This window comes from Anabrus simplex, chromosome 3 (assembly GCF_040414725.1).
Source record: "Anabrus simplex isolate iqAnaSimp1 chromosome 3, ASM4041472v1, whole genome shotgun sequence".
Taxonomy (NCBI): domain Eukaryota; kingdom Metazoa; phylum Arthropoda; class Insecta; order Orthoptera; family Tettigoniidae; genus Anabrus; species Anabrus simplex.
The window spans coordinates 56408883-56422708 of NC_090267.1; the positions used below are offsets into that span (position 1 = coordinate 56408883).

Consider the following 13826-nt stretch of genomic DNA (forward strand, 5'->3'; position numbering starts at 1 on the left):
TTCTTCAGATAAGCTGAATAAAACATAGTCTTTCATAAAATTAATAATAATGATCTCTCTCTCTCTCTCTCTCTTTTATAACTAACCCTTAGTCTTATTTCCTGAAACAAGATCAGGGATAATAATCACTGTGTTGCATTTATACTTAGTTTTTTTCTTAAAATGATTTAAAAGAAGTTGGAAATGTTTCAGATATCTCCCTTCGTAAATGATTCCAATCCCTAATATTTCTCTTCCTATAAACAAATTTTCACCCCAATTTGTGCTCTTGAATTCCAACTTCATCTTCATATTATGATTTTTCCTATTCCATTCAAGCTTATTTGTGTTCTAATCTCATTCCACGCCATGTATCTGCTGACAGCTTGGAACATACTGCTTAGTCAAGCAGCTTGTCTTCTTATTCCAAAGTCTTCCCATCCCAAAGTTTGCAACACTACTCATTTGTCTGAAATCACTCAGAACAAATCGTGCTGCTTTCTTTTGAATATTTTCCAGTTCTTTTAGCAAGTAATCCTGGTATGGGTCCCATACAGTAGAACCATACTCTAACTGGAGTCTTACCAGTCACTTATACATCCCTACTACAACCCCTAAATACCCTCATAACCATATGAAGAGATATGTACCTTTATTTACAATTCCATTGAAGTGATTACTCCAATGAAGATCTTTCTTTATATTAACACTTAGGTACTTACAGTGGTAACCAAGAATTACTCTCGTCCCATCAACACAGTAAGTAAAATGAAGAGGACTTCTCTTCTTTCTGAAACTTACAACCTGATTTTTCACTTTTATGAAATGGGGAAACTCTCATGGTCCATTCAATTGCACTAATAAATGAAACTGAGAAAAAATTTGCACCCAACCTACATACTACAATAATACATCACCAGGTGATGTTTGACATTTGATTTGATATGTGATCTCTAACTTGATTTACTGCATTGCTTCCCCCCGTTTAAATATCCACCAATACACTATGCCTGTTTGTTTAGTAAGCATAAAGCTTAACATGATATAGTCACAGGATCTCCAGTTTTATGTGGAATCTGAACCACATGTATATGATTTTTCATTTAATCCCTCATGCATTGTTTGGGATTCAGACCTTAACTGCCTTGGTGCGAAGCCAGTCACATCACTCGGCTTTCACATCCCCTATTTTGTTAATAAATCTTACTGTTGATTATTAATAGCCTTATCTTAAAGTCTACCTGTTAACTTCTAAAACATACATACTGTGAAACCATCTTGGGCTGACTGCTTTTTTTGTATACTTTTGGCTATGTTTCATGAAGAAACTGAACTACATCAAGAATGAAAATGATACGTGATTGCTCATAACAAGTTCATAACAGTTTGACAGTATGTAAAACTAGTCGTAAGTATACATTAAGGACAGAAAGGGCATTCTCCTTCCAAGAAATCATTCTTTCCCATCTCTGAACTTGTAATACCTTTCTTACTTAACTCCTCCTTGTGTCAAGCCTCTGAACTCAGCCCACCTCCTGGCCAGAGCATGGATGTTTCCCACTTGATAGCTCATCCCTCCCTTCTGGTGGGTGGGTGAATGAAATCCCTTATACTAGGTAGGTAGATAGATAGATAGATTGATAGAAGAATTTGTTTCATGAAAGTAATGTAACCATATATACAGAAACTTTAAATATTCATCCTGTGCTACTATAGGACATATTTTGTAGGCTATCAAATTGTATGTCCTTATGAAATATTCTACAGAGAAGTATTGCTTCTAATCACTCTAAGTTCAACTTCGAGCTGGCAGACCAGTCAGTTAATTGAGAATGTTATGTGTGATTCGTAGATGGACCAAGACCACCCCAGAAGGATATCCTAGCCATAAGAGCCTACATCTTACTCTTCTTAAAGCAGCTTATTATGATTGGCAATGGTGTGAAGGATGATGAGCTGCAGAGCATCCTTAATTACCTCACTACAATGCATGAGGTAAGTCTCCTTCTCTCCTCTGTGAGCTGAGTAAACTAGATTATACACTAAAGCAATGTGTAGTATGAAACTAGACAGATGTGTGAAATCGACACACTCTATGTGCATCACATCTATGTGAATATCATAAGTCTTAGAATATTCATGAATGTCATCTTTCAATAAATTGCCAATATAAGTGTTCATTAGATAAGTTTCAAAGTAAGGTATAAAAAAAATATTTAACGAGAACATCGTGCATAGGTACTCTTCTTAAACAATGAAACAAGACAAAAATGTAAAAGAAAATGTATTTATAATATTTTAATATTTCATAAAATGAATTTAATTTGCAAAGCCTGTATTGTCAATAGTATAAAATATAGAGGTACAATGAAAGGTTCCACTTTTACAGTACTAAAAAATTGTGTTTAATTAGGGTGATATTAACAAATGTTGGAACATGTTTCATCCTTCTTTTTGGACATCATCAGCCAAAAATACTTTTAAGATGAGTAAAATAAACAAGGTCACAAATACACATTAAAATACAAATCGGGTTACTGAATGCATCAAGTTAAAATACATGATAAAATTCAAAGAGTGTTCGTAAAATGCTGGAGCTCAATTGAACACACGCATCGGGCCTCACCTCTCTGGGGCAGACGAGGATGTAAGGCAGATGTGTCGTCTATTAATTCATTTCCACTCGTCATTATAAGATGCTTCAACCTTACCTACTTTTAACATTACTAATAGCCGTCGTTTCCATTCTAGGAATATTCAACTACGGCACAACCTTTCTTCTTGTGTGCGCTTACAGTCTCTAAGAATTATAGGTAATAAATTTCATATTATTCCATGTTGTCTTGCCTGAATATCAACAACACATGCTTGCTTCATAAATTTTATCTATAATTCATTTCTTGCCTTAACTTTTATTGCTTTTGACTGATGATGGTCTCTAGCAAGACCAAAACTACTTTCATCAAATATATGTGACTCTTTTTAAGGTTACAATAAATAGTATTGAATAGGTGGAAACCTTTAGCTTTTGTCTTACATTAACTAAGAATTATCAACAACACATCATCATGCCAACATAAGAAGAACTCAATCATCGAATTTTTAATGGAACTATTACGTGTGTTCAACAATTTTATCTTCATTTCAACAAAACAAAAAAGCAATTAAACTCCAGCGTTTTAAGGACATTCTTCAAATTTTATCTTGTATTTTAACTTGATGCATTCAGTAACCTGAATAATATTTTAATGTGTATTTGTGACCTTGTCTATTTTACTCATCGTACAAGTATTTTCGGCAGTTGTCCAAAAAGAAGGACGAAACAGGTCCTGACACTTGTTAATGTCACCCTAATTAAATATCATTTTTTCGTATTGTAAAGGTGGAACCTTTGATTGTATCTTTAAAAAGTAAACATTTTACTATCCGACTTTACTCACTCCATTTTAAAGAATCACTTATCCCAAATATTAACTACCAAGAGATTTAATTGAACGTTATTGTGTTATTAATATTATGTAACTACAGTGAAACGTTGTAAGTGCATTTTTCATTTACACATTTTCTCACTTAGTACATCGTGAATTCAAAGTTTGTTTCCCATCGTATTAAATCTGTGTAAAGTACTTCATTTATCACATCACAAATGTTTGCTATTACTGCTTAGTATGATCACAGGTTTTCTAGCCCTGGAAATGTTCTTTGTCATCCCTTGTGAAAGGAATATGATTTCCAACACAGGTAAGAGTTCTCTCCACAGGAGGCAGGTCAGAGAAAGTTGCGCAATAACAGAAAAAGGGCTTCAGTTCCTGAACTTCACAGGGTAAGCTGCACCTTGAGGGAACAAGCCGTCAGCTCAGGAAAGTTTTGTTTTGCTTGCCAATTAGCAGTGACTTTGTAACCCAATGAGCCTGTTTATGTTTGTATTTTGTGTTCCATTTATGAGTATTAGAAATTTAATCTGTGTTGAATGGTTCAGTGAAGGGTAGAAAAACAATTGTCACATGATAGCCTACTTACAGATTAGGAATATAATCACGTTAAGTTGACTAGTATGTTGCATATTTGTCTTGTGTTAGCCTAGTTAAGGATAAGGAAAAAGTCTTGAAATTGCTTACTAATGAAGACAAAATTAAAATCCTTCAGGAAGTGGACTGGCATTCACATCTTTAAGTGTGTAAAGGTGGTGTAAATGTTGAAATTTCCACCTTTGTGTTTTGATTAGAGTAGGTTGAAGTTTTGTAGTTCAGAATGGTCGCTAAAGTTATTCTCTCATACATGGTTGAGTGTAACCTCAAAATAATTAACCCTGGACTGTGCATGTCACTCTGTATCACGTTACCTTGCACGTGGTGGTGTTTGGACCGCACCACATACTTCGCCAACTTTCTCGAACATTACGCACATTCTGTCATTTTGTAGGTTACGAAAGTTAATTAAATTAATTGCATGATGTAGCGTTTATTATTTTAAAGAAAAATACATACAGTGTATGCTTGGAACATGTTTTAGGGAACACAGAAGCAGAAGTCAAGAAATTCAAACCCTCGACTGCATTGTATACAGATATGGAATGATATAGCAAATTGCTATTCACAACAAAATTGAGCAAATTTAGTCATCTTTCCCTTCTTGACTGCACTGTTCACAAGTAATTTTATATTTTCATGCTGAGTGTGATTGTTCATTATATCTTTGTCAATCCCTGTAGCAAGAAAATGAAACAGATTACTACTTTTCATATATGTATAATACTTTATACCTGTGTCATATACATAAATAATGAAGTATCCACCTCCATTAGTTACTAAAAATTTTTCAAAGAAATGCTGATAATTTGTATTTATAAGATACCACTTGGAACTGCAGTCCCTAGGTACTTACCTTCCAAAAAGAGTGAGAAGAAGAGCAGATGTGAAGTTATCTGAAGAGTGAAGAACCACATTCTCGACCAAGATTAAAGACTATTTGAAATTGTGAAATGATATGGAAAAAATGAAATATGCATTTCCTTAAGCACTCTTATATTCCAACCAAATATTTTGAGATCGAATCCCATAACCTTGAACTGAAGAAGCTAGTGCCTAACAAGCTATGCTATTAAGCTAGACCCTTTCATCATCTCCTTCTTTTATAAAATATTTGTTTGGTAGTCCTGTACAGGGATTATTGAGAAATGTTTATGTTTCTGCATGTTTCAGGATGAGAACCTTCATGATGTCCTACAAATGCTTATCTCCCTCATATCGGAACACCCTGCTTCGATGGTGCCTGCGTTTGATGTGAAACAGGGTGTGCGGACGATCTTCAAGCTCCTAGCCGCTGAGAGTCAACTCATTCGCCTGCAGGCTCTCAAGTTGCTGGGCTTCTTCCTCAGCCGCAGCACCCACAAGTGAGCAACTAAATTTTTAGAAAATAAAATATTTCCTTTTATCCTGTAATGACAATATTCTTTTAAAGGAAGCTAAATCAATTTACCAGAAAATATTTTTCACAAGAATTTATCTCTAGCATTTGTGCATGATTCACTTTCTGTAAGGGCTTCTTACTGAATCATAGACTTCTCTGATCTGCAGATTCATTTTCTTCAGCAAGTACATCCCAGGTTTGGAAGTTGGTACCTGTCATGTTCATTATTTGTTTTAGTAGGCCGTTGTAACTCTTCAAAGGGACTCAATGAGATCTTGTGCCAGAACAGAGTTCACTGTAATGGATTTGGTGAGGAAACCTGTTATCAGTCAAATGGTGGACAAGCCCTATCTGACTAAGCTGATGGCCCATGATGGAGGCTTCTGTACTATTGATGTGCACTTTCTTGAGAACTGGAAGGCTAGTGACATAGTCCTCCCACTTCATTAAGATCTAAGTTTTTCCTGGTGAAAATACTCAATTACCAATGTCCTGGTGATAGGGTGTTCAAGTTTCACAACAATAAACATACATATATACATCATCATTATAGACCATTATGACTTTCATTGTTCAGTCTGCAAGCCTCTGTGAATTTACTAAGCGTTGCCACAATCCTCTCCTTGCAACTAGTGCTGTGGCCTCATTCAGTTCTGTACCTCTTATCTTTAAATCGTTAGAAACTGAATCCAACCACCGTCGCTTTGGTTTTCCTCTATTTCTCTTACCCTCCATAACAGAGTCCATTATTCTCCTAGGTAACCTATCCTCTCCATTCCCCTCACATGACCCCACCACTGAAGCTGGTTTATGCGTACAGCTTCATCCATCGAGTTCATTCCTAACTTAGCCTTTATCTCCTCATTCTGAGTACCCTCCTGCCATTGTTCCCACCAATTTATACAAGGAATCCTTCTCGCTACTTTCATGTCTGTTACTTCTAAGTTATGAATACAATATCCTGAGTCCATCCAGCTTTCACTCCCATAAAGCAAAGTTGGTCTGAAAACAGACCAGTGTACCGGTAAAGATAGTTTAGTCCTGCAGCTGACTTCCTTCTTACAGAATACTGTTGACTGCCATTGTGAGCTCACTGCATTAGCTTTACTGCACCTTGATTCAATTTCACTTACTATACTACCATCATGGGAGAACACTCATCCTCAATAAAATAGTCTAAAAATTGCAACAGCATGATACACCATGAGCTTGGTAAGCACAGTTAGATCTTTATTCATGCAGACACAGTGATTTAATAATCCACAATTTGAGTAGTCTACATCTTGTTCACTGGTGCAATTCTTTGACAGGATAAATTTCTAGGTACAAAAAGTGATTCTGTTTGCTGTATGATGGGGACGTTAATATCAACGTTTGTGTACTTGACCATATGTAGCAAAATATGCAAGTTGCTCATAATACAGGATGTGATAATCCCTAACTGTGACACAAGTCCTAAAACAGTATTTCATACCGTACTCAAAATACTGAGTAAATAGCAAATCTCATTATTTGCGCAGCCATTTTTATCTCCTGTAGTTCTCTGAGAGTAGATTGTATTCTGCCATCCATCAGCCTAAGCATGGCCAACTCAATAGTTCCAGCCTTCTACATTCAACAGTTCCACAGGGATGATGTCACAGATTTGGTGCTTCAATATGGAGGCATCAGTCTTATTTGATGATGTTTTATTAACATGTTGTTGTTATTTCAGCATTATTAAAGGTGTTTGTTGGTAATTTTCAAGTGATAATATTATGAAAAAGCACCAATAAAAGTGTTTTATTTCTGTAGTAGTATGTGTTTATTACTACAGTATTGTAGTGTGAACAGCCTGTTATTAGCAAGCATTGCTAGGTTTTGCACTCAACTATTGAATTATGAACTATGAATTGTCTAACGTTCTTCAAAATTTAGTATGTAATAATAATAATAATAATAATAATAATAATAATAATAATAATAATAATAATAATAATAATAATAATAATAATAATAATAATCACGACTGTGATGAGGAAAAGGAGACTGACGTTTTATGGGCATATCAAAAGAATGAACCCTGAGAGATTGGCCAACAGGATACTTCTTCTGCAGGAAAAGTGGAAAAAACAACCGGGATGGCTTACACAGGTGCACAATTACTTGGCAGAAATAGGTAACAAGGAGGAGGATATAAAAGAAAGGACATCATTTAGGAAGAAGGTCGTGGGAATGAGGGATGCATCTGAAGAGCAACATACAAAGCCATGGAACATCTCGGTGGAAGAGCGACCAAGAAAAAATCAATGACTCAAGAATCTTTGGCGAGAGTGTAAAGAAAAGGGTATCAGTCTACGTGACAGAAGGAAGATTGTGTAAACATAGCCCGCGGGTGGCCGTATCGATAAATAAAAAAATAAAAAATAATAATGATAGTGTAGGCTCCACTTTACAATATTGGACAAACTCACCATTTACAAAATGCATGGCGAATTGTGTCTCTCAAAATAATGTCATTATTTTATTCTTGTTTGAGCACATGGTGGTGGTGTTAATTATTTTCATTGGAATCAATTATTTAAGCACAACACAATACTTTTAGGGATATTTATGGCTTGGAATACTTGTGTCTTTGTATGGACTCGCTCCATTCCACTTGTAGCTCTATATTTTAATGAAAGGTCCAAGTACTGTCTCTGACCCAAGACAACATCAAGTGAAGCCCACTTACATGGAACAATACAACCAACTCCCTCAAACACCTTCCCACTTAGTCACTTCAGCCACATTTTGTCAACCTTCTTGGTTCGCCCACTCTGCATTGATTATTGTGTGTATCCATTCATCCTTTTGTAACCGGTTACACCATTTAAAATATTGTGCTTTTTGCAGAACATACCTAAAAACTATGCAATAAATAATGAAAGTTTATAAACATTCCATCCTTAGCTTTTCTCAGGCATTTCTGAAGTCATTGCAGCCACCCTAGCTCATTTTGAATTTGGTTATGTGTTTGAGACAGATGCCCTTTCCTTTTGCCACATGATATCTTTAACCCATTCCCATCATTTGACGATCTGTGGTGTTTTGGTGCTTGAATCAAATGATGAGTTCAGCTCGCATCGACACAGTGTCTCACGTAACTCCATATATTAGATTCCGTTTGCAGTATAAGTTCTCACATTACACACTGTAAAGATCTACAGGCAAGTACTGTTGGCAAACAATGCTGTCTGTATTTCTGTGTGACACTGGGATGGTTGAACAACAGTTTATTTTCATTGGCATTCAGTATTTATTATGCTTGTAGAACCGGTATTGCAGTAATGACGATGAGAATTTGAAAGCACTTGTGGATAAGTGTTTTAGGTGGCAATTATGGCAATAAAAATATTTGGTAAAATGGATCAGAGTTTGAGGGTTGTGATAGCAACAGTGAAATTTACTAGAGTGTGAAGAGCATTCAGGAAAGTGAGAGTGAAAGTGGTGTGCCAGATCCTTCCAATGTGCGTGGCCGGTGACACAAAAGAACCATAGTGATGGGAAATATGAGAATAAAGGCAATAATCCCGATATACACTCAACTCGCAATTTACCGTAATCGGATCAACCGCGTTGCATCTTAACCGCGATATCAAAAACACTAAAAATGCATGAATGTTAGGAGTTACAGTAATATAGAATTACAAAGGGTCAGGATAATATTGCCAGGATTATGCTATCATCATCTTGTTTTGAGAAACTTGAGACGCAAAATAAAGAAAAAGTGTTTCTCGGTACAAAAGCAGAAAACCATCACTTATTATTTTCAGAAACAGTAAAGTTAGGTAGTCTGAATATTTTTCTTTGCCTTATTAGTTTCAACGAAAAGTGCTGTTTATTTTTCCATTTGTTAATTGTGCTAAGTGCTACTTTTACTGCAACGTATTGGGTAAGTTAATAAAAAACAGTTCAATAGTATCATTTATTATAATTTTAACTGTACTTTCACTACACCTGTTCTGTTTTTAACTCGTTGCGGTTAACCGCGATTTTACTTATTTGAGAAGCCTTTAACCGTACATTATCCCGGTTAATCGAGAGTTGAGTGTATTTCCATTTCATGGATACAGCGGTGTTTCAGAAATACGTACGAAAAATTTAGATTCTGCCCACTGTCTGAATGCGCAATGCTTTTAGAGTACATGGATCTCTCTTTTTTAAAAGAAACATTTGTACCACAGCCAGCAATCATTTAAGGAATGAAGTATGGGTAAGTCATAACCTTCAGTGGCATGCATGCAAAAGTTGAGTGAATTATCTTCATTAGTTAGACTGAAGACTGAAGTGGTTTGGTCACATGAAGAGGATGCCAGTAAACAGAACTGCAAGGAAGGAATTTGACAGAAAGGTAGAAGGAAGACGACCTGTGGGAAGGCCACGAAGGAAATGGATAGATTTAGTTAAGAGCGATGTAATGCTGAGAGGTCATGATTGGGACAAGTTGGTGGAGGAAGAATGGTACAAGGACAGGATGAGATGGAGGAGGCTCATATATCACACCCGGGAAACTGGAGATGGTTTAGGATGATGATGATGATGATGATGATGATGATGATGATGATGATGAGTTAGTATTTTATGTATGTTTTTGTGTGACAGATATGCTCAAATTAAATCTGATTCCACAATCAACAATGTCGCTATTTATTGTGACATGAATGGGTTGAGTGAAAATTCCAACTTGAGATTGATCAGGATTCAAACATCAGACATCTGGATGGAAAGTCAGCATTTAAACTGCTATACTAAATAAATATTCAGATCATTGTAGTCTATAATTCAGTGAAGAAGCATTTGAGAAAAGTGAAACATGGATTAATATTAGGGTGATCAGATTTTTGTAAAATGTATTGACCGGCTGATTAGCTTATAGAAGTTCAACTTTTTGTGTGCTTATGGTGAATGGATTAGTGTGGTTGAAACAATATTGTACTTGGGACTTGAGCTGCCACTTTCTTGAACAGTCTTCTCTTACCCTCTTGTCATGAATACAGCCTGTCTCTTGATCAAGTACTCCATCACACTTATATTACTCTCATTCTCCTTCACCACTCATTTATAGTAACAACTGAGATCTCGGTACTGAACACTTTTTATTTATCTACAGGCGGAAGTACGATGTGATGAGCCCGCACAACCTGTATACTCTTCTGGCCGAACGTCTGCTGCTAAACGAAGAAACCCTCACGCTGCCAACATACAATGTGTTATACGAGGTATTTTACTGCTAGATAATTCCATTTACTGTTTCAGTCATGTTAATTATCTTTAGATGTTAGTTCATGCATTCCTCTTGATTGATAGATCATGACGGAGCACATCAGCCAGCAGATCCTGTATACCAGACACCCAGAGCCTGAGTCCCACTTCAGACTTGAAAACCCAAGTAAGTATATTTTCGTACTTATGGCTACTTACGTGGTGTCGGCTTTCAATTTGGTGATCTTACATCATAGCTCTCTTTATTAATGATATTGTTTTCAGTAAGTAGTAACTGTAAAATTGTCTGCATTATTGTCTCTGGTCATTATCAATATACCACGCTATACTACTATATCTTCAATGAGTCAGCAAACATAGTCCCTCCTTCAGCTTCTGTCCTTCATTTTGTTCAATTTCGTGATGTTGATGACCACAAGAATCCAGAATCGTACAGCTAATTTAAGAATTAAGAGTCAATGTCGGTTGGAGACAAAGAGAATTATGGTTTTCATCACATTGAGTGCATTAACACAATTTTGAGTGTAGGTGGTGTGTCACTATCCTGATAGATCCCTTCAGTGCTGTGACATCAACAGCATGGATGATCTTTACTGATTCTGAGTGTGTTACAAAAGTCAACAAAGAAATCTAATTGTGCCTCTAGCTATGACAATTGGTCCTATGACATCGAGGTTTTTAAGGCAATATTTATTAAGATAATAGCCTGGCATCCTGCCTGAATGGTCACAGTTCTGGTCTTTGGTTCAGAGGACTGTGGGGTCAATTTACATCCAGACCAGAGATTTTAACTGCATATGGTTAATTCCTTTGAGTGTTAGTGTTGATCTTAATACACTTCTCTTAGTCTTCATACTACATTACTATACACCTAAAAAATCAGAACTAAAACTCAAAATAAATTGGTTATCATGGATAGTGCTGTTTGTTTTGGAGTTAGAGGTTCAAAAAAACTACAGCACATTTGGGCAGATGGTCACTGTGATTGGAAACTTATAAACAAAGCAAGGAATATGCACAGAACATCAAAGACACATTTGAACTCCTGTCTTATGTAGTGGGCAATGGTACGCTGGATGAAGAACTCAAAACGATGAAAAAGAAGCAGGAGCCATTTTGATGCCAAGTAGTACACAGGCTTTTTAATGTTACTCTCACTCTTATAATGGCAGATTATATCATTTGAAGGATACAGAGAAAACATATGTAGTGCGGAAGGTAGTAGTGGAAATTTCATTAGCATTATACCGGATGTACCACCTAAGCGTTGTCAGGTACCTTTTTTTTTCTGGTGTTTTGGAAGATATTTTCAATTTTGTTTTCGGAATGTGTACGCAGAGTCAGCCCAAACAAAGACTGCTCATCAGATATCTAATGGACATCCATTGCTATCAGAAAATGCTGTTTAGGTTCTCACTGCAAACTAAATTTTGTTTAAAGTATAATTTGATAGAGCAGCGATATTCCGCCAAAGATATGCAATGACGGTGACAATGCAGCTTTCCTGTCTTCGAATGCACCATACTGTTTTCACGCTACTGTGAGACAGCAGCTGCTATTGGAAATACTAACTATTCCTCTTGTTGTGCTATCAGTCATCTTTGTTTGATCTGACTCTACCTACACACTACAAGAATGAAATTAAAAATATCTTTCAAAACCCCAGAGAAAAGGCACTTGACATCTCTTAGGTCAGACACTCGGTATATAACGGCTTGAAATTCATTATTAGATGTTAAACAATTAATTTAATGAAACCACCTATTCAATACTAGTTAAGTCTTTAGGACTATAACACTGTCATTATATTAAGTTTGAGTTGGTACATGTTTCGCCTGTCATTGCAGGCATCATCAGCCATGAAATATATCTCCAAGTCAGAGCTCTGAGTGTATGCTATACTAGGATTATTCATAAATCAATATGTTTTACATAACAATTCACACTGAAGTACAAGACATTAGGTCATATTGGAGTGAACAAGCCATTCATTCATATCTTAAAGTTCTAATGTGACGTCCAACTCATATTCACATCCAATGGAAATAACATTGACTGTCAACTCTCATAATGCCGGTAATGAGAACGGCATGATACAAGTGGGTTTAAAACATCTGTACATTTTTACAACCTATTCCAACTAGAACTAGAACTATTCTTAAAAACTATTTTTTGCACAATTTACACTAATATATATAACATATTGTACAATTTGTAAATGAACTGGTCGTTCTTGTCTTAAAGATCCAATGGGACGTCCTACTGATGTCCACGTCGAATGGAGATAATGCCGATACTGAGATGGCAGTTTTAGTCTATTGGAATCATAACATTTAAACATTTCTTTTTACATTCGTAGGAGATCAAACATGTTCAGCTCATATGGTTTTTGGGATGGTCTAAATATTCTATAGATCAACTTCACTTCCTTGAAGAATGAGAATCAATATTAAAGTGGAGTGCCAGTTGGAAGGCAAGAATGCTGGTAGAGAGCTTGATCGAGTTTCATTAAATAATGGATTATTACACCTCCGTATAAACATTCTGTATGTTGTTTATGTTGTGAAGCTTATCACTTGTAATATAACTGCTTGCTGTATATGATTCAGTTTTACAAGAAGTGCTCAATAAACTTAAAGGGCAGATAAGTATGTGTGATTCCAAATATGCAGAATGAATTTAATGACCTATCTTTTAAAATGGAAAGCAAAATAGTGGATTTAATATGAGAGGTTCCCTCCTTCTTTGTAATAATGGATACCTACCAAGACCCATCAATGAGAGATCTGCTAAGTAAAATTTATCATTACTTTGTGATGCAGAAAGATGAGAATGGGATACCAAAATCATTACAAGTTAGTCATTTCTTGGTTATCGTTTAGTGGAGGACCACTCTATCATATTTCTGACTATGATTGAAATCTGTTATTGCTTATAATGAGTTTCCTGTGGTGTAGGAGAAATGTCTATCTTTTGAGTTTGATTTCCAGCTCACCTAAGGATTTCAGTCCCATTCTGTGATTAGAACTATGTTTACTTAACCTGTGAGGTCAAGTGAAACAACTAACATGAGAGGCAGGAAATGCAGTGAATAAGTTATCCTGTAGCTGGCAGTGTGACACTCCACTCTGTGCTGATGGAAGTGGTGTTTATTGTTTAAAGCATAAGTACAACTAGGCAACAATTCCCCCTGG

General features: G+C 36.0%; 1 protein-coding gene across 1 annotated transcript in view; it reads left to right on the forward strand.

Moving 5' to 3' along the window:
* rg (rugose) overlaps window positions 1-13826 on the forward strand; it is a 313364-nt gene that overhangs the window by 183378 nt on the left and 116160 nt on the right. The window contains exons 14-17 of the mRNA XM_068226793.1: window positions 1832-1974; window positions 5181-5371; window positions 10520-10628; window positions 10717-10798. Of these exons, the coding sequence (XP_068082894.1) occupies window positions 1832-1974; window positions 5181-5371; window positions 10520-10628; window positions 10717-10798 (525 nt within the window). The remainder of the gene's footprint in view (window positions 1-1831; window positions 1975-5180; window positions 5372-10519; window positions 10629-10716; window positions 10799-13826) is intronic.